This window comes from Oryzias latipes, chromosome 3 (assembly GCF_053564925.1).
Source record: "Oryzias latipes strain Hd-rR chromosome 3, Olatipes_Hd-rR_3.1".
Lineage (NCBI taxonomy): Eukaryota > Metazoa > Chordata > Actinopteri > Beloniformes > Adrianichthyidae > Oryzias > Oryzias latipes.
In genome coordinates, this window is record NC_136239.1 from 12,532,581 (window position 1) to 12,554,263 (window position 21,683).

At 39.0% G+C, this 21,683-nt stretch overlaps 1 protein-coding gene across 3 annotated transcripts in view; it reads left to right on the forward strand.

The window, feature by feature from the left end:
* Positions 1 to 21,683, forward strand: part of luzp2 (leucine zipper protein 2) — a 238,038-nt gene that overhangs the window by 163,031 nt on the left and 53,324 nt on the right. For all 3 annotated transcript variants that reach the window (XM_023952501.2, XM_023952509.2, XM_023952504.2), the window contains exon 6: positions 12,062 to 12,124. In XM_023952501.2, the coding sequence (XP_023808269.1) occupies positions 12,062 to 12,124 (63 nt within the window). The remainder of the gene's footprint in view (positions 1 to 12,061; positions 12,125 to 21,683) is intronic.

Here is a 21,683-nt window from a genome sequence, read left to right on the forward strand (position 1 = left end):
CTTTCCTCTGTTCTTTATCCACCACTACAATGTCTGGTTGGTTCGCCATTATCATCCTATCAGTCTGGATCTGGAAGTCCCACAGGATCTTTGCCCTCTCATTAATTACCACCTTCGGAGGTGTTTCCCATTTTGACCTTGGGGTTTCCAGTTCAAATTCTGCACATATGTTCCCGTATATTATTCCAGCCACTTGATTGTGGCGCTCCATGTATGCTTTCCCTGCAAGCATCTTACACCCTGCAGTTATGTGCTGGATTGTTTCAGGCGCCTCTTTGCACAGCCCACACCTTGGGTCTTGTCTGGTGTGGTAGATCTGAGCCTCTATCGTTCTGGTGCTCAGGGCTTGTTCCTGGGCTGCCAGGATGAGTGCTTCAGTGCTGTCCTGTAGGCCAGCCCTTTCTAGCCATTGGTGGGACTTCTTGATATCAGCCACTTCAGTTATTGTCCGGTGGTACATCTCATGCAGGGGTTTGTCATCCCATGAGGACATCTGTCTTCCAGCACTGTATCCTCTGCTCTCCATTGTCTGCAACATTCACACTGTCACATTAATTAATAACAATGATATATATATATATATATAAAATCAGACCTCTCAGTCCAGAAAAGCGCAGTGCTAGGAACAGCTAAGACACTGCGCAGGACCCTCAAGCTCCCAGGCCTCTGGTAGAGGACCGGAGCTTGGAGGAGAAACCACCCGCGGAGGGTGAGAGGGGCGTTTTTTTTTTTTTTTACATATATATATATATATATATGTTTTTGCATAAACCTAGAGATGTAAAAAGCCTCAAAACCACCTAATTACCTCACAAACCTTTGAAAAGAAATTCCCACTGCCATTTCAATACTTTATTGTACAATAAACGTTGATTCGTGTGTTAATTCTACTCTATCACGGCAGCAGAAACTCTTGACTGAATCCGCTGCCTTGCGTGTAGACCAGAGGTGGGCACTGAGGGCCGCAGTCCTGCATGTTTTCCAGCATACCCTGCTCTGGCATGTTCTGATTGGCTGGACACACCTGAACCAGGTAATCAGCCATGAGTAGGGCAAGAGTATCTGGAAATCATGCAGACACACCGGCCCTCGAGGCCTGGAATTGCCCACCCCTGGTGTAGACTGTATGGTTTTAGGGGCATGATGATAAAATCAGTGTTTTAGCCCCGGAAATGTGACAGAATCATTTTGTCGTTTTGAGTTGTTTTATTTGTTTTTCTAATGAATCTCATTGACCTTTCAAGCTGGAATGTGTTGTGACAACAGTGCTATGCCTGTAGTGTTCATAAGTGGTGTCAGGCAATGAGAACACCATGGCAAGTGTGAGTCTAATTTGTGAAAATGGAAATGTCAACACTAAGGGTAATGGAGATTTTCCAGCTAATTTAAACTTTGCAGAGCTTTGTGGAAAGAGGGCTGTGTGGGAGGACTTGACACAGAAATGAAATATGGAAACTTTATTATGCATATGACTTTTACACTCTGTGCCGTAAATGAACAACTTGAGTGCGATTACATGAAAAACACGACTGGATGATGACGAAGCTCAAAGAAACCTGCAGTAATAGCTGTGGAGTGGTGTAAAAGTTGACCTAGATAAACAGCAATGACAATGCTGAGGCACAACAGCACTTTTAATGTGTGAAAATAACTGGTGGCTTCACTCCAATGGGCAACTTTTTGCTAACAAGGTCCTCTAGAAAGTCAACGAATTTGCTTTAGGTAACTGTACTGTACTAAATATTTTCCTAATGAAATAATAGACTAAACAATGGGAAGCACCAGATTCTAAGCTACAATGAGCAAGATAAGAGTTAGAGATCAGTCTGTCAGTCAGACTTTAATAACTGCGTTCACATTAACTCTTTGTTACAGGCTAAACGGTAGACCCATTGGTGACGTAAGAATCATTGGCATTAGCATATTTACAATACCTGTGACTCCTAGTCTTGTTAATAATGCTATTGCCAAAACAAATGTTACTGTGGCTATGTCCAAATTCCTTCACTACTTACTATATAGTGCACTTTAAATATGGAGTGTTCGCCATTTTTCTAGTGCTGTCCGAATCTACAATTCCAGAATCGAGTGCCCTAGAAATTTCCCAGAAGTCTGCAGCAGCGCTCACTAGATTGGCAAATATTGCGCTTGAACAATTTTTTGCAAAAAATATGTATATAAATGAATTTTTAAAATTAAAATATCAAAGTTTTCATCTTCATAAACACTCACATCAATTAGATTTTCACTTCATGAAATCGATTACGTCATATTCACGGCCAGGAAAAAAGTAGTGAGCATGGTGTCTGAATTGCTTTTAACCTTTGTGCTATCCTAAGCACTTTAACATTGGGAGTTGGGTCATCTAGACCCACTAGAAAGTGCGCTGAACCTTTTTTCTTTAATGATTTGTGATCTTCACTGGTGTCCATGGATTACATGAAATCTTTCCACCTTTATCCACCTTTGTAATGGTAGGAATAACACGTCAATGTAAGGGTGGGGTCATCTAAGATAGCACAAGGGTTACAATCCAGGGCACTACATTGTACCGCACTAAATCGTTTTTTAGGGATTAGGGTGGGTATTCGGACATAGCTTGTGACTACGCTAACTCCCATCCTTGTTCAGAACATGTAAAAAATAAAAATAAAAAGCGTGACAATAGTACACGTTAGCCGCATTAGCACCATTAGCATGTTCACATTAATCCCTCCTACCCCAAATCCCTATTACAGAATTTCGCTGTAGAAATACAATGATATTAAAAAAATCTTTGAATCTACCAAACATGTCAGAGCGCCATGCGCCTCTCAAAATCACTTTGAAATGAGAATCAGAGTAAATCCAGAGATAAGTCTGTGATTCAGTCAGACTTTAACATGTTTAAGTAACTTCTTTGGAACACGTTAGCTACGTTAGAAGTATTAGCCGCATTAGCATATTTATAATAAATGCTGCTCCCTGACTTTTTGGCGACACGTAAAAACCGATTGATATCGCTAAAACACATGTTAGTATGACTACGCTAACTCTCAACCATGGCAGTGTTACGTTAATAAAAAAAAAACAGTCTAATGCCGCTATACGTTAGCCACGTTGGCATATTCACAATAACACCCAACGTTGTTTGCAACTCTTAAAAAGAGTGTTTTATGTACGTCTTAAAATTGCTTCAACAGCAGCAAGCACAGCCACAACAATTTATAAGACTATAGATCCTTTTTTTGCTTTTTTAATTAAGGCTTTTAAAGTTAAGAAAAGATATTTAGATATTTTTAACACTGAAAAACATCCAGTGATTATAAATGCCCCATGATGAACCAAACTGAACTCTTTTATGTGGCGTTTCACTTTTATAAATTTAAAATATGGACTTTTGGATTTGAAAAAAAAAAAAGTTCCATTCCACGGAATGACAGTGTAGCAGCACTAACACGTTTTGACATTTGGTAGCTCAGTGCATCTCACTTTGCATAATGCACTTTGACAAATAACCTCCAAAGAATCTTATTTACACCCTGAGTATGTCCCTGGGCTAAGTTACGTCACTTTTTCTGATGGCTGCCACTTCCACATGTCCTCAGATGGTGGTCCCTCAGTAGGGGAGAGATGAGGTGCCGCTGTGCTGGGCCAGTTTTGCCTCACTGAATCACAAAACAGCTGCCATGGCAGCTCATTACCTCAGCTCAGTGTGCATGTGCTGTGCGTTCCTGAGTACAGAACAGTGCACACAGGTGTGGGTGTGAGAAGGGAAGACTTTCAGTACAGTTTGGTCTGCAGGATAAATCAAATTTCTTCTTATTTGAGTCTTAAAAAAATAAAAAAGATTTTTCTATTAATGGAATATAGTGTTTTCTGCTGTGTGAACATGGTGTTTGGAAATGTTGCTACAAAACTCTTGAGTATGATTTTTTTGTTTTTTTTATTTTTTGACCAAGTGTCCTATGTGGTAATTTAAAATGAGCTATCAACTAAACGCCTAAATGCAAGGTACCTGACTGCTAAGTCTTATCAGGGTGTCTCGTTTTCCTATAATTTAAGGTTATAGATTAAGTCTACATCCCAAATTTTAGAAATATTCAACATAACAGATGCAAAACACATGTATAAAATTTACACTGGTATTTCCTAAATAACTTATGTCAAATGTGAAGCTTTTGTCACAACTGCCCTTACGGCTGGATACGAACTCTCTGCAGGACTAAAATGGGATGCAGCTTTTGCAGGTGGTCAGTAAGGAGCCAGTACTTAAACTTCACTAATGACTAGAGTATGACATAAGGGCACCAAATGACAGGATCCCCTGTACATCATAAGTACATGGACCTCATATTATTCATACAAATACTTCACAATTCACTTATCACATCCATGACAATAGTACTTCCCAGGCTCATGAAGTCCTTTGAGGTGGCCGTACGAGCTCCCCTTAAGATGCAGCCCCTCCTTTCATGACCTTCTATGGGACCGGACTACCCAGAAACCTGCAGCACCGAAGCTACGTTTAACTTAACCACCTCTGATTGGCTCAGTCGGGCATCATTACCGCCTGCGTGAATCACGACTCGACGGAACCTGGACTTAGTCTGAGCTAACATCCTAAGGTTCAATGTCACCAACTCTGGCCCCCGGGTAACACCTGACTGTAGCCGCTGGGAGCTCCACATTTGTAACTTCAGGGGCCTCATCTATAAACGTTGCGTACGCGCAAAAGAAGGCGTATGCCACTCTCTTCGCAATAGTTGAGATTTATGAAAAGCAAACTTGACGGGAAAATGTGCCGTCCTCCACGCAAGCTCTGACCCAGGCGCACGCACAAAAACGGGGGAAATGAGAAACGGCGACACCGTCGGCAGATGGAAGAAACACGTGAAAGTGAAAATGACAATACTGCCTCTCATAAATAATATGAAGACTTCACAAAGCAAGTCTTACAATTAACAGCCTACACGAACACCCGTTTGATCGATCAGCAGTGAAACAAACAAAAAAGATCAAACGAAAATTACAACAGAAATTCAAATGAACACATATTTGGAAAAAGAAAAGTGAAATATGTTCTACAATATTGACATGTAGTGCAATTCATCCTCATAAATAATAAAGTTAACAGAACGAAATAATGTAAAAAACTGATATTCTCGTCAGTGTGTCCGTCTGGCGGAGCAGATATAGGTGCGGGTGTGCGGACGGACGGACAGACGTACTAATTGTCCACTGGGGAAAGTTGTTTACATAGTAAAACATTTTTTCATAAGCTATGGAATTATGGTATTCATGCATATGCCTTTAGTTTGTTTTATTTTTGATAAAACAATGTATGGCATTTGTCTCACCATTCAGAAAGCAACAAGAAATTACATTTGCGCTGAACAATTTCCCATTTCCACGTCGATTATTACCGACATCTGTAGCTTGTCAGATGCAATTAAATGGATGATAATAAAATGCCCCATCACAATGCGTAATGACGCACAATGGCTGATCTTGCGCTCTTAGAAGATGTGGCAAATGGAAGAATTCGGAGTGAACGCATCTTTAGACAGCGAGAAGACTTGATGGCAAACGAGGACGAGTGGCTTATGAGCCGGTTCCGACTTCCTCGAGCCGTCCTTTTGGACCTCTGCGGGCTTTTGGGCCCGGCGTTACAGAGGAGCACTCGGAGGAACCACGCGTGTCACCCGGTGCATCTGGCGCTCCGGTTCCCCCCCGATGGAGCGCTGTAGCCTCCAGGCTACAGCATTTCCGGCGTCTGCCACCGTTTGCCGCTCACGTGCCTTTTTGGCATTAGTAATGCCCACACTGTGCCCTCCAAACAACACTTTTCTCCTCTTTTCCACCTCGCCAACGATAACTTCTACTTCACATTGAGTAAAGTTACGTTTTTTTGATTTCCTCTAGGTGTGTGCCATGGTTTCGCAATCAATGAATATTCATTTGTGGGCGTTTCACGGACTATTTATGGGCAACTATGGGCGTGTCATGAGGCCGCAAAAGCTGCGCTGCATTTAGAATTGGTTGTGATTTATTAAGGGAAAGATGCGTAGGATTTGCGTGCGCACGGTTTTATAAATCCGAATATTTCTGTGTGTACGCACGTCCTATGTTTCATCCGTACGCCACTTCTGACGCAAATCCTACGCAAAGTTTTATAAATGAGGCCCCAGAAGAGCCAATAACATGAGTTGAGGGTTCAGCGGGTGTGTCGCTGAGGGGGGAGAACGTATTACTAACGTGGAGTCTCGGGTGCTCTAAGTTTTTGCGTTTAGCACTATGTTTCCTCCCAACCCATGCAAACCCCTGTGTATTTCCCGGCTGCTGGGAAGGCACTGGGGTGCTAACTGGGTAAGTTCGGCAGGGAACCAGAGAAAATTATGGTGTCGGAGATCGTCTGGATACCACCAATGACTTAGTCCTATGCACTCAAACGAGTGCATGGGACCAAGGCATTGGTGGTATCTAGACGAGTCCAGAAGGCGTGTTTTTTAGGTCCTTAGTCATTTCTGTGTCTTAAAGCTGATTCTCAGTGGGGGTGTTTTGTCGCTAGCATGGTTACCTTTTAGAACTTCCTGTTACTCTTTTTCAGGAAAATAACTAACAATTTAAAAGCTTGTTTTGTGGATCTAGTAGAGGCATATTATGACAGACATATTGTGTTATTTGTTTTTAATTTTTTTGGGGAGTTTTTGAAACTGCAAACCAATTCCAGGAGATTCGGTCCACCCTCAAAAGTGCAGTGTAAAAATGAGGATCTTCACTTTAGTCAATCTATCCTGAGTCCATAAAAAAAAAGACAACAAAAGGAAAAAACAACATCTATTGAAAGTTGGTACATGTTTACAATAGCATTGGCTCTGCTTTTACACCTTCATTGGCAGAAATAGTAGCATTCTTCCCCAACATAGGATGTAGTTTTTTACACATTTTCATTTTATCACGCATCTAATATTCTTCACACATCTGCTTAATTCTGGTCATTGAGATCTCTCACCCTGTTTGTTTTCCACCTTTTGTCCTGCTTGCTATATATTACTTCAATATTAGTCGTTCATTCAGTGCTAATCTAGAATCACCAGATGAACTAATTTACTCAAATAAATTGCTTTTTTGTCTATTTTTTTATTAAATTTCTTTTACAAATCTGTTTTTCTAGCCATGTGTTGTCCTGAGTGAAAGGTTTTGGGGCGTCCAGCAAGCATCAAATTTGAATTAAATGTCTATTAAAATTTATAGATTGATCCAAACCTTTGGAATTTGGGTACTATGAAACAAAAAACCGTCCTATTTCTCAGTATCGTATTAGAAAGTGTTGGCATAGATGACGTCAGTAGCAATCTTATTTATATAACACATTTCCCTCAGTAATGCAGATCAATAAAAAACCATAAAAAAAACTAAATATAGAGTAAACGTCTAAAGCATTTTGCCTTTATTTTTCTGTTTGAATAATGCCATGCAATATTAATAAGATTTAGTTGAGCTGAGAATTATTAATAAACATTTGCCATCTATAGCTTCACTCCACTGAACTATTGGGCTGAAGCCAATTTGTTACTCAAGAAGATTGAAATCACTTTTTTTTCCTAAATCACACAGCAAAAATTAATAGAAACTGATTTAACGTAATGTGTCAGTGATAAATATCATTTACAGCAGGTTGTTTATCTATTTTGGTGAAGTGCTATGTGGCAACAAAAACATACTGCTTTGCTTGCAGGGGTGGCAGCGAGCTGATTTGGAAGAACAGATTCTAACAGCAGCCCTTCTCAGATTTCCCATCATAAAAAAAAACAAAGTCTGACATTTTTGCACCGAAGTTAATTTTAATCAACTCTAATATGTGTTTGATGATTTCCAAAACTCATCCTTCCAAAGATATACAATGCTGACAAAGGCAACAACAATAAATTAAGTATGGCCAGGTCTGCCACTGACACAGGCAAGTTTGCCGTTGATGCAAGGGATACTCCCAGACATCCTTAACTCTGATCCTTATTTTTACTCTGCACAGATAATGAAATAAAAAAATAAAATAAAAAAAGTCAATTCCATGCCTGTGTGGATCTGGATCATCTTAAAGTGAATGAAAAACTAGATTGTGAACATAAAAGAAATATTGAAAGTTTCAAAAATACAATTGTAAATTCCAACAAATATATATTTATTAATCTTAATAGAAATAATAGAAACACTCTAACTTGAAACTGTAAATTAAGGACTAAAAACAGAGTAACAGAAACGAAAAAGTTCCAAATGCAAAACAGCAGCTGTTACAAATACTGTTTTACTTTGTTTTGGTAACAGTGAAAAATAATGTTTTAAGATTAATAAGGTTTTTCATTTATTTTAGTTTCACATCTGTTGCTTGTTTTTGCAATATTTCCTTCAAATTTACAATGTGTACTTCAAATGTTAAAACAGTTCTCTTCTTTATTTTTATTTTAAGTGAACCTAGTTTTTCATTCACTTCAAGATTATCCTACTTCGACCCCATGGAGATATTTCTTTCCTGATTTTACAGACTGTTCAAACACCGCTGTGGGTTTGAATCATTTGTCTTTCTTCCCTCCTTGTCGCGAAGCAAAAAGCTGGAAGATTAATAACACAAACCTGTCTGTCACGTTCAGAATCCAGGCTGTACTGAGGATTCCTTAAAGTTGTTGTTTTAAACTAATTTTCTTTTTTGAATCTGTTACTCTCACTTTTATTTGCTTGATGGATTGATTGATTAAAAAATAGATCTTAAAATGCATCTCAGTTGGCTCAGTTATAAAACCCTGAAAATGTTTATGCTAAGTCAGCAAAAATAAAAACAAACATACGGGTACATCCATTTACACTAATGAGAATGATTGTCAAAAAAAATTCCTCTGGGAAGAAAATGTCATTTTTTCAAAAAAGAGCTTTTTATTTACAGCTACTAAAACATTAGAAGCAGACATTGCAGTTGAAGCAGGTATATGATGGTGTTGATTCTTATAAATGGGTGTGAAAACTGAACAATAAGCCCAACAATCCAAATGATCACTATACTTAGGGCACACATAAGCCAAAGGTTGTATTCAGCCATGTGGTGATAGATTAGTTGTTGCTAAAACAGACTTGATGTGGAAGTAAAGGTTTAGAACAGTTGATGTTTTCAGAAAACCCCAACTGATTTAAGTTTATAGAAACTCTGCTGTTCGTAGTACCTGTAACATGATCAGGCAGACAGCTATGGATCCAAATGCAGCAGGTTAAATAGCTCAGCTAAAAGTCTACAAAGCTAAATCAGGGTCAGGCAGGCAGGCAGGGGTCAATGACGAGCATAGGAGCATCAGAGAAAAGATGGGGTAGTCAAGATCCAGGGAAGAGTCGGGGCAGGCAGCAGGCAAAAAGAGTCACAGGAAACAGAAGATCAGATCCAGTGGTGACCAAAGGGGGAGACAGAGTTCTGACTTCTGACAGTACTATATTTTCTTTGTTATAAGGCACACTGTCAACGAATGGTCTATTTTTTTAAACTTATTTTATACATAAGGCAAACCAAACTATAAGACACATTATGCGAGAAAAAAGGGTCAGAGTCTGTCAGATTTTATTAACTGCGTCTTTCAGGGGCATATTCAGAAGAGTAGGCAACACAATGTTTTAATCTCGACAATAAGTACTAAGAAAAACAGGAAATTAGTTGAATAATTTAAGGTAGATTGAACACAAAAAAACAACCCTATCGTCATACTAGTCCACTTATTGCACAACATCAGCCGTCATGTGTGTGTGCTTATGCTTGTTGAGTGTGGTGATGGTGTTTGTGCGATAGAACAAGTTTAGATAGAACAGACATTTTTAAACATGTTAGCTGCATTAGCATATCCACTAAAACAACATTTTTTACTGTGACTATGCTAACTTACTAACCTTGTTACTAACATGTGGAAAAACAGTCTGACATTGGTAGACTATAGTTGTGTTAGCGTTTTCAAAGGCTACTACGTTCATACTGCAGGCTGAAACAAACCAATTCCGATCTTTTTGCCCCTATGCGACCTGTATAATCTTTTCATGACAGTCTGAACGACACAGATCTTTTCAAATGCAACCCAGGCCAGTTGGGTATGGGGTCCTGAATCCGTCTGAACGTCCAGGCCTCATGTATCCGACCCATACGTCATCGATACGCTACAAACGTCATCATTCTGTGTTGAAGTAGGTGGGAACAGAACAGAAACATCAACCATGGCGGACGATGCTGCTCAGACCAGTCAGTGGAAGGGAAGCGAGGTCAACGATTTGATTAATATTTGGGGTGACAGCTCTATTCAGGCCAAACTCAAGGGCTCTTACCGCAACCGGGTGGTTTTTGATAACATTTTCAGCTAAATGGCCGAGCGTGGGTACAGACGATCCTGGCTCCTCACATTAGTATCCCACCACTCCTGGCTGCGACTCCGCGAAACACACGTTTCTCTGTACCGACTTGGCTAACACTGCTCAACAAAACGCTATGGCCAAAAACCTTTCTATGCTCCTTTTTAATTTTCTCCTTAAAATCAGGAGATTGTAACTGTGCTGGCTCCTTTGTGAAAATAAATAAACAGCTGTTGACAACACTGTTGTTGACATCCATTGTTAACGTTAGCTACTTCCGCAAACAACGAGTGACGTCGTTCCCCGTTGAGTACTGTTCTGTGCATGCGGGTCATTTCTGGGTCATTTCTTGGTCACACAGGAAATAACAAAAGTTTGCATCAAATTGGAAATGTGAAAGGCCTTGCAAAAGAATTGAATAAAAAAAAAAATCAGAATTGAGCATTAAGCCCTGCAGTGTGAACGTAGCCAAAATGACATCCAATCTCATTTGCAACTCGATTGAAAAAGTGATAATTTGATAGAGCGCTGTGCACCTCTCCAAATGACTCTGACATCAGTAAGTATAGCTAGAATTAATTGAGATATAAGGCGCTCTGGATTATAAGGTGCACTGTTGGTTTTTGGAAAAAGGGTCGGCAGTGGCTCAGGCGGTAGAGCAGGTCGCCCAATGACCGATGGTTCGATCCCCACGCCTTCAAGGCAGTTGTCGCTGTGTCCTTGGGCAAGACACTTCAACCTCCCTGCTTCCAGTGCGGCTCCACAGGTGTGTGAATGTGTATGAATGATCCCGGTGAGAAGTGCCGTAGGCGCGAACTGGCAGCCACGCCTCTGTCAGTCTGCCCCAGGGCAGCTGTGGCTACAACAGTAGCTTACCATCACCAAGAATGAATGATGAGTGAATGAATAATGGACACGTTGTAAGCACTTTGAGCACCAAGAAAAAGCTCAGACACAAAAGCAGCTCCAGTAAATGTGAACATGACATCATGCTGGATTTGCTACTTTGTGCAAATTTGACCACGTTTGATTGTCTTGATTAGGAAATAAATTGTTTAAATGTAAAGCCCAATTCCTCATAACTGCACATTGGAAAGAGTGCATTTGTGTTTCTTTAAATATGATTACAAAGAGCATGTGATGCGTTCAAGAACGCGCTAAATGCTGGTTCTTGAACCAGTGGTAAAAAAAAATCTTGCTCAAGACTTTTTCTTTTACAGTTCTATTCCATTGTATGAAGGACTTCAAGTCGTAGAATTCCAGCCGGGTACAAACTGCAATTTTTAACTTTGACAAAATTTCCAATGTTTGACACTTCCAGGAATGCTGATTAGCGAGAGTGGTTGTTATAGACATGTAAATTCAGACTGACTTGGACCAATCGATCTTTGCTAAAGGTTTCTGATTCCAACTTGGTAACGTCTGACCACAAAAAATTGGTGACTGAATTGACTTAATTTCTTTGGAACCGGAAAGTCATTTTCTATCGGTGATGTCACTGTCACTCAGTCCATTTCTCAGATACAGTCAATGGGTATAGGATCATTGATAAACTTGTAAATTGGTTTGGATGTGAACACATCTTCTGGCAGTTAAAAAGTGAACTTCTCCTTTTCTGAGTAGCTAATACCTCTCCTTATAATCCATCCTAACATGTTGTCATTGTTATCAACCAAATTTAAATGTTTTTTATGTTTCTCTTTTTCAGAACAAGAGCTTGAAAAATAAGCTTCTCTCCGGAAACAAACTTTGTGACACCTATGCTGAGGAGGTGAGGATTTTTAATTAGTTTGCTCTGTTTCTCTCTTTTCTAATGAATTCTTTGCTCTGGCTAATTACTTATCTGCCATTCACTAAATTGATTTTAGCTGTCCAGTGACTTTGAGATCAACTTGTCGCCGCAGCAAGCTTTTTGATGTCTGTGGATTCCAATTTGAGGAACTACGGCTGTTGTGAGAACTGCTTTGAACCGTTTTCTTTGTCATTTTTTTTGGTGCCAGTTTTCTGCTTAAAATTGCTTGGCAGTTGCTGCCGTCAGCATAGTCCACCAGGTTCACATCCTCATTGAAGTCCTGAGCTGTGCGCTGCTACTTTTTCCTTACCGCTGACCAAAGCTCAAGCTGTAATTTCTCCATGAAGGCTCTTTTAAAGGACCGGGTCCAGCGGACATCGGGATGATATGCTCAAGTCAGAGCAGCTTGTGCTGTGTAATCGTGGGATTTGCAGCTATTCAATGGGTGACCCCCCCCCAGCCTTTTTACAGGGTGTGGAATAACTAGAGGTTTTTACAATGTTGTGTGTTGTGGTCCTACTGACAGTTTGATAGATGGCGACCTTGGCATTTGAATGATCATTTCTTCACAGAAAGGTTCATGCTGGACCTTCAAGACGATGCCGAAGGTCTTTTGATCTGTGTTTTAGATTATATTTTCAAGGTTCTGAATCTGACTCATTTTGTTGTTTGGTTGGAATTAAAGGGCCTATCATGTTTTTATTTATTTTTTACTTTTCAGACTAAACCATATCTGTATGTATTATAATAGATAACCTTTGGCACACTAAAGAACATTTTTCTTTGATAAATATTAGTTATTTTTTCATCTTATTTACCTACCCGGAAATTAGACGACTCGATCTCCGAGGCACCGCCTTTCGCTCCCTGTAGGCGACGCTAATTTCATGACATCAACCTAGGTTCAGCCTCGGCAGCGTGTTTGCATTTCTCAAACGAAAACAACATCCGAACATAATAAAGGTCCCAAATGACTTTGTAGGGACCAGTCCTGATCTGGGGTTAAAAGTTTGAACCTTAACCCTTGTACTATCTTGTGGGGTCCGGATGACCCGATCCTTACATTGATGTGTTATCCCTACAATGACAAAGGTGGATAAAGATGAAGAGGATTTCATGTAATCCATGGACACCAGTGAAGATCACATATCATTGAAGAAAAAAGGTTTAGCGCATTGTCTTGTGGGGTCTAGATGACCCACCCCCAATGTTAAAGTGCCTAGGATAGCATAAGGGTTACAAGGGAAAAATATCATATCATTCATCTGAATGAAATAATAAAATCCTTCTTCCGCTTGAGGTTGGAGACTAACTTGAGTCTATCTCTGCTGAGGTTATAAATAGGGTTGTGTATGTTTCTCTTTCACATGATCCGGTACACATCTCTATACATGGTCCACTAATCGATACGAAAAAGATGCAACTAGCTTTGTGGCAAAACGATACAGTCCAGTTATTTTACCTAAATGGATCCAATCTTGATATACCATTTATTTGGCATTTAAACCTATAAGTGAAAATATATTTTAACAAAGAAAACCTTTTTTCCCCTCACTATTACTTTTTATTTTAATCAACAAAAATCTAAGATTTTTACACAACACTGTCAGACATTAAATTCTGACATTTTGGGTCTTTTAAACTGTTTTTTCAGAAATTATTTCAGTCGCTGGGGAAAACAGGGTTATCATAAGTTTAGTGAGCACAAAACACTTCACTCACTGTGATTCACCTTCGGGGAATTATAATTGATTTGATAGGTGCTAGTGTGTGATGGGGACGACTTTTTGATTGCATCACATCTACATAAAAAGCAAAAACAGTAGAGACACAACAGGAATAGAAACTGACAAAGTTTAACACAAACCCATCATTTGCTTCCCGATTGGTTTATAGCTTTTTAACAACATAATCGTGTTCATATCTGTAGTTATCAACTGTTAATTTTTATATCCCTAGTTATGAAATGTAATAACAAATCAAAATCCTGGGGTTATGGTCCATAACTTGATTTCACTGGCATCATAAGTTTTTATTTTTGTATCATGAGCAGTGGCATCTCAAAGTGACCCATAAACAATCCTGAGTTACAGATCATTATGTTACTTTTTCTCCAGGAATTGAATCCGCCTAACACTGAAACCAAAGTTCTGACCTGCAACTTTTGGGGACAGTAATTCAGTTTGCCCAAAAGCAATAGATGTGAAAACGAGTGCAGCTTTAAAGTGCCTGTGGGCATCAAACCACTCACCATAAGTCTTTTTGAATAAATAAAAAAGCCAAACATATTTCTATCAAATTTGATTAAAATCTTAGTTGCAGCACATATTTTGACCGATTTTGTTTTTTCCATTGTTCTCTGTCTTTTAGAAACCAAGTTTAAATGAAAGAATAATTTAGGAAGAATCTGGAAATACATATCTTTTTTATTTTAGTACAAGTTGTTCAATTCTTTTTTTGTTTGTTTGTTTACTACAAACATGAGATTATAAATAAGATGTCCCCAATGTTTTTCTTTTAAAATCATATACAAGGTATGTAAAGTAAACATGAGCCAAATGTTAATGCTAGGTTCAATTCAAGTCCAAAGTTTACCTGTAGTTTGAGGAAGATCAAGTTGGAGTGATGAGTGACGGTTGGTGCTGACCCGTGTATTTTCTTGAAATTTTTAAGACTTCATCTTGTCACCTGCTGTCACAGCCCGGTGAGATACTAGCCTTTTTTAATGGTTATGGTCCAACATCAATTTACCATTCACAAAGTGAATTTCTGCCAAATTTCACAGCATCGCCCGCTCTCGGTGCCAGCTTGCATCAGCTGAGCAATCAGCTGACGTTCTGCCTCCTATTCAGTTGGCATGGCTCATGCAGTATTCATTACTGGAAGAGCTTTGGCTTCCCTCTGTTTCTAAGCAGCTTTGCACCCAACTTTTGCTAAAGCCGTTGCGTCTGACCTAATCAGTGTTATGGCTGTTGTCACCAGTGAGCCTCTTTTCTATACCTGAGGGTCTTTGCTGCTGCTCTTCCTATTTCAGACATTGCCTGGTATAAGATGTCAAAGCTGGACTTAAAAATACAATTGAATAAAAAATACCAGCAAGGGCTGTTAGAATAGTTGACAGGTTATTGTTTCTTTGTACAATCTAGTTGCTCCAAAAAGGTACCATATTTTCCACACCTTGATTGTAAGGCCCACCGTCAATGAATGGTCTATTTTCAAACCTATGTCATTCTGAATATAAGGCACACCAAACTACAGTATAAGGGGCATTAAGCGAGACAATAGTGTCAGAGATAAGTCAGTCAGTCAGTCAGACTTTATTAACTACATCAACAGTAACACTCTACTCATGTTAGCACTTTCAGAATACCTGTAACTCCAAAACTCCCAAACTGAGACCACTAAAACAAACGTTACTGTGACTTCGCAAACTCCCAATCAACAGGAACAAGTTAAAAAAAAATGAAAAAGGATGTCCATAATCCATGAACAGACCGTGGATGAGAGTCCGAGATTGGAGAGTTTGTGGACCAGTTTATGGGGGATCACAGTGTTGAATGGGCTGCTGAAGTCCACAAAGAGCGTCCTGACTGTTTGGCTGCTCCAGGTGGGTCAGGGCTGTGTGGTGGAAATGGCGTCCTCTGCACATCTATTTGCCCAATAAGCAAACTGATGTTTGTCAAAGTTTGCGGGAATGTTATCTTTGATATGTTCTAGGACGATCCTCTCAAAACATTTCATTATCACCGGGGTGAGTGTTGCGACAGCAGGTTTTTTGGGCACAGGAACTATGGTTGTGGATTTGAGGCAGGTGGGGACTGTGGACAGCTGTAAGGAGAAGTTGAAAATATCTGTAAACACGCCAGCCAGCTGGTCAGCGCAAGACTTCAATAGGTGGCCTGTCACCCCATCCGGTCCAGCTGCTTTTGCTGTGTTGAGCTTTTTCAGGGTGGATCTCACCTGGTGCTGCTCAAGCACGAGTCTTGGCTCCACTTCAGGCTGCATCCTGCCAGCAGGCTAGGATCTTCCCTGCTGCTTGTCAAAGCGAGCAAAGAAGAGATTCCGTGTGTCTGTGAGATCCCTGTCCTGACTGACCTGTGTGGTGGTTCTGTTGTAGTCAGTCAGAGTCCTGATTCCTTTCCACATGCTGCAAGGGTCGTTGTTCCTAAAGTGTCCCTCTATCCATTATCTGTATTTGTGTTTGGCTTCCTTACGTGAACACATGCGCATCCACCTTTCTTCCTACTGGAGCAGGCCATCCTGTTGGCCCGGTAAACAGTGCAGCTGGCAATCCCGATAGCTTTGTCAGGGACGCTATTTTCCGGTCAAGTCTCCGGGAACACTGACACACACCTGCAGGTCTTGTCGGAGAATATCCTCAGTCTTATTTCGTCTATCTTATTGACGAGTGACTGGTAGTTGGACAGGAACAGACTTGGGAGCGCTGGTTGATGTGGGTTAGCTCTTTGCCTAGCCCGCAGGCCGCCTCTCTTGCCTCGTTTCTGCCATCGTTGTCTGCGCCGCCTGCGGCGTCTGGGGGTGGCAGAAGGAAGGTTGCCGTGGAGCCCTCTGGAAGCTTGATCTCTGGTGGAATGTCATTCTGCAAAGCAAGCAGCGAGTCTTTGGACGTCAAATATTTTTTCCCCAAGCAAAGTAGTTTGTCTCGACTGTACTCAATGTGAGCATCCACAGAAATAACACAAAACACAAAGACAAACAAACGGACAAACACGATCAAAAATCCACGAAAAGATGAAGAGCGCCAATCCGGTGCATGTGAACGCGCCGCCATCTTACATGCATCTAAATTGTCTGTCTAAGGATCCTCAATTTGAACACTACTAGTATGTTGCCAGCAAAGCACATATTAAATTGTTTTCACATATTCATATCCTGCCATAAAGATGGCACGATAGAATAAGCAGACTATCTAATTGGATTGTTTCAAGAGCTGCACCCAGTCAAAATGCAGCGAATAGACTCTGATCGAAGCTTTTGGTCAGTCTTTGCACAGGCAAACGTTTTCCAGCAACAAAAAGGAAATGATTAAAGCAGCAAAGACATGATTTAGCTGATTTCGTCCTTGTTGTTAAGATCTCTTCCTTTTTACTTCTCAACACCGAGCTGTTCTCTGTCGCTCTGATTGTTGTTTAAGAACCGTTATCAAGAAAGGGGGATGTCAAGATCTCAAGTGAGCAGATAAACTGGGAGACCTTACTTGAGCAGAGGCATTTGGAGGTCACAGTCTTCATTGCCCTGAGTTAAATTTTGAAAAGAAATTGTTTGATGGCCTTTTTTAAAAAAAAAAATCCTTTTAGCATTTTATATCTAAAATGGAAAAGCTGAAGAATGAACCTTATGTCTGCCTACCATTAGTGTTAAAATGGATGGTCTCTGAGGCTGAAAAAGTAGAAATCTTTAAGAAAATTAACTCTATTTTTTTATAGTTGCACATTTTCATTGAAACATTAAAAATTAGTAATCATTTTCTGACTTGTCGCAATAATCTTAGTAGACAGGGCATAGGCGGACATACCATTAGGCAAAGGAAAATAATTGCCCACCTTAGGGGGCCCAAAGCTGAACAAATAAAAATAGTGTCTAAAATATTGTGCACGGCCATCATTATTTTAATCTGTCATTAAAAATAAATAAATGAAATGGCAACAGACGGCTCATGTAAAAGCGTTTCATCCTCCCTCCTCCCTGTGTACTAATGGACTATTCCGCTAACAAAAGCAGTTGGCTCTCTTTGAAGAGATTTTTTTTAAGTGTTACAATGAGGCGTAGTTATATCCAAAATGTGATCACTGTAAGTTTGACAACAACACATATATTGTGCAGGAAAAAGGACAAAACAGAAAAAGGAAAACAGAATTGAAGAAAAATTAAAGATTAAGAAAGTCGAGAATGAAAAAAGGACAAAAAAGGATCGTTTCTGAGATTTTTTTTTTAAACGACGCACCTCTATAGGGTAGTATTTTGGTCCATCATGAACGTATTTTTTTACTTCTTTAGTAAAAACTGACAAATGAAAGAAAAGATCCTCATTTGTTCCTACTAGCAAGTAACTAAAAAATTTGCACAATTAACAAATTCAGTGTTTTTTTCCAAGTAAAAATAATGTTTAAAACACATTTGTTCAGCATTTAAATGTAATTTCACATAAGGTGGACCAGAGAGAAGTTAAGTATGGACGTTTTAATCTAGGTAAAGATTTGTTTTTAAAATTATTTATACAAACGCTGCAGGCAGGTTTATGTTATTCTTCGTTTGGGGCACCAAATTATTAAGACTGCAGCTGACACAAGCATGAAATTTATTCACATTAGCTTTAAATCCAGACATGTCATACCTTGTTCACGGATACAGCATAACACCTACAGAAAAAACAAATCTTGCAGGTTCCAGCAATGGTGTAATTTATCAGCTTCTAAACAGGTGGGAGAATCTTAAATAAAAGTTGTAAAAGTATCAGACATTTAGATACTCATAAGATGCATGTTTTATTATATGAATAATTAGTTATAAATCGTTACATTGCTTTAACATAATAATTTCTACCTAACTGGAAATAATAAAAATCTATAGTTTCCTAAGTTTAAGTTTTCTCCTATGTCTCCTTTTACTTTTTCTGTTGTTCTTACATTTTCTTCTTTGGACATTCATGCTGCTTTATTATGAAATACAGTCCAAGCTCAGAAACTTTTGTTCAAGACTAAAATTCATCAACTTTTCACACTGAAAAGTCCAAAGGATTTACAGAAAATTCACCTTTTTTTTTTTTTTTTAGTTAAGATGTTTTAGATGTTAGTTTAAGATGCAAAAATATTCACAGGGAGAAAAAAAATCACCTTAATTACCCACCGTCTCAAATTTGATCCTCACATTTTAACATGGTAGAACTGTTATATAAGGGATTAAATATCGCCAAATTTTGAATGTGAGTGCTGAGTTATTTTCACCATAAAGTTTAGAAAATGAGTTAAACAGTTTTCCCGCCAAAAGTCTTCATGAGATTTCACGGAAGCCATCATTTTAAAATGACCGGAGAAAGGCCTCCCCAGTGGATAGATAATGAACTGCAGGGCAGAACATGGACCGAAGTTATATCCAATGGGTTTTTAAAGAAAGTTTGGATCATGCTGATGAGATAGGGGTCTAAGGAATACGTGTATCAAATATTATAAGAATGATTATAGAGTTAACTGGGAGCTACAGGAGTTCCTTTTGGTAATCTATCTAAAAATAGAAATCTACAATTGAAAAGGACTTTCATAACAGACTTAAGCAAGATTTTGGAGTTTGTCATTTGTTTTTATTCCAACACTGAATGCAATTTATTGTTTAAAGCTCAGTTATGTGCTGCTCAAACATTTAATGTAAGGGTTTGATCAACAGATGATGCAATTGTTGTTTTTTCAGACAAAACTTGTAATTAAGTCAGGCTTTCTAGAATGATCTTTACATAAAAACTCAAACAACATTCAACTTCTTTTGCAAACAACACATTGTGAATTTGTGTACTAACAGGAATGTAACTTCCATTGTGTAAGTCAAATGCTCTCAAACTGTCATTTTTTTATGCTCCATGTTACTTAGTATGGTAATCACTGTCCTAAAGCTGATTTAACGTAGCCTTGGCATTTGGTTCCATTGTATGGTACAGGATGCAGCTTTGTGCCCTTAATCTGCCTGACAATGTAAATTTATTCAGCAGGAAAGGCAACATTGAAAAGGTTGCTGATCTTATTTGCTTGGTTACTGTGAAATTCTCGAGCTACCGGCTCTTAACAAAAGACTGACAGTTATGTGGGGAAACCATGACCAAGTCAAAATGTATTTTATTCCTTAGGTTTCAATGGGGATAAACTTGTTGATCTTAATAGGAAAACATGTATTTATCATTGGTTGCTGTTAGTTATAATTTACATTTTGATGACTTTCTAATTCAATATGGTCAGGTTAATATTTAAAAATGTGTTGCTTCATATATTTCAGCTTAACGTGATGAAAAGGAAAAACCAGTATCAGGTATAAGAACCCTTTACACTCCCACTCTGCTAAAAGCCTTCACATTCTCACTATTGAAAGTTCATTGGACTACATCTTGATTATTTGCTGCAAAGACCTCTGTGCTGAGTTGTGGCACGGTACTGTTCCCTGAACTCCAGAACCATCCAGCTCTGGAGAATGTGACCCCGAATTTGCACCGGAGGAGTGGTTTGTCCTGATACTCCAGTATTTCACTAAGCTCATCCAACCCTTAAATGATCAAACCATATGATATTGTGTTTTTGAACCTCCACAATTAAACTTCCGTCATCCATGGTGGTGTTATATGCGGTCTTAACGGTTGTTACTGCATGAGTACGTCACCGAAAATATGATTTTAAGTCTTAAGGCTTTTATTATGAAAGTACAACGGATGTTTTTTTTATTTTGAAACCCTGTTTTTCCGGCTTTTTGTCGCGAAACGGACTGGAACTAGAACTCCCGCTTAAAGCTTGCAATGCGCTGCGGAGGGACGGACTTGGAACGCAGACATGATAGAGGCGATGTAGACAATTGATCAATGTACATTCAATTTTTTTGTGTGTCAACACAACAGAGCTGGAACATTGGCGGACTAGTGGAAATCAGCCTTGAAACATGAGTTTCTACCCATGACTACCTATTGGTCCTACATTTAGGAAAAAAACTGACTATGAGGAAAGTAACAAAACAAATATACAAAGTGGACACCAAAGAAGGGTCTAGCCAGTCGGGATTTGACGTTGAGTGACTGTTGGACTTCAAACAGAAATCATTGCATGTTAGTGTCATAAAACGACAACGACGAGTCTCACAGTTGACAACATTCAACACTGCCTCCCACTGTACAGACACACAGCCACGATCAGTAAAGCAGTATTTAATGCCAAAGTCACAACTGCACTTCTATGGAGTCCTATAATGTTCATAATTAAATGAATAAATATTACTTTGTGCAATCACATAATCAACCAATATATCTCTCATAAATAAATAAAAAGATCATGAACTTGTGAAAATCCTGCACGCAGATTTCAATTAGCCATTTTATTATTGAATATATTTCATTTCTTTAAAAACCTGTTCGTTATTTTAAAACAGCCTTTTAAAAATATTCATTTTTAATCATGTTGAATATTATTATACTTCTGTTTTTTTTTCAGAAACTCGGATTTCAAAAATCAAAATTTCTAAAGTAGCTTTGTTTTTATTTCACATTGTTATTTTTCAGAATTACTTATTTATTTCATAATGAGCATTTATATATTCGTTGATTGTTTGATTGCACAAGGTCATATTTATTTATCTAATAATGAACATTATAGGACTCCATACACTTCAGCCCGTAGGATGTAAAGTTCATAGGTTATATTCTATGGGCGTGCTGCGGCATTCAGATCACAGCTGACACTTGTATAACACTTAAAAATAAGTGAAGGAGAAGTAGGTGAGACGCAGGAACATTGTACTGATTTTTCATTTTGTGCTAACTCTGCTCACTGCA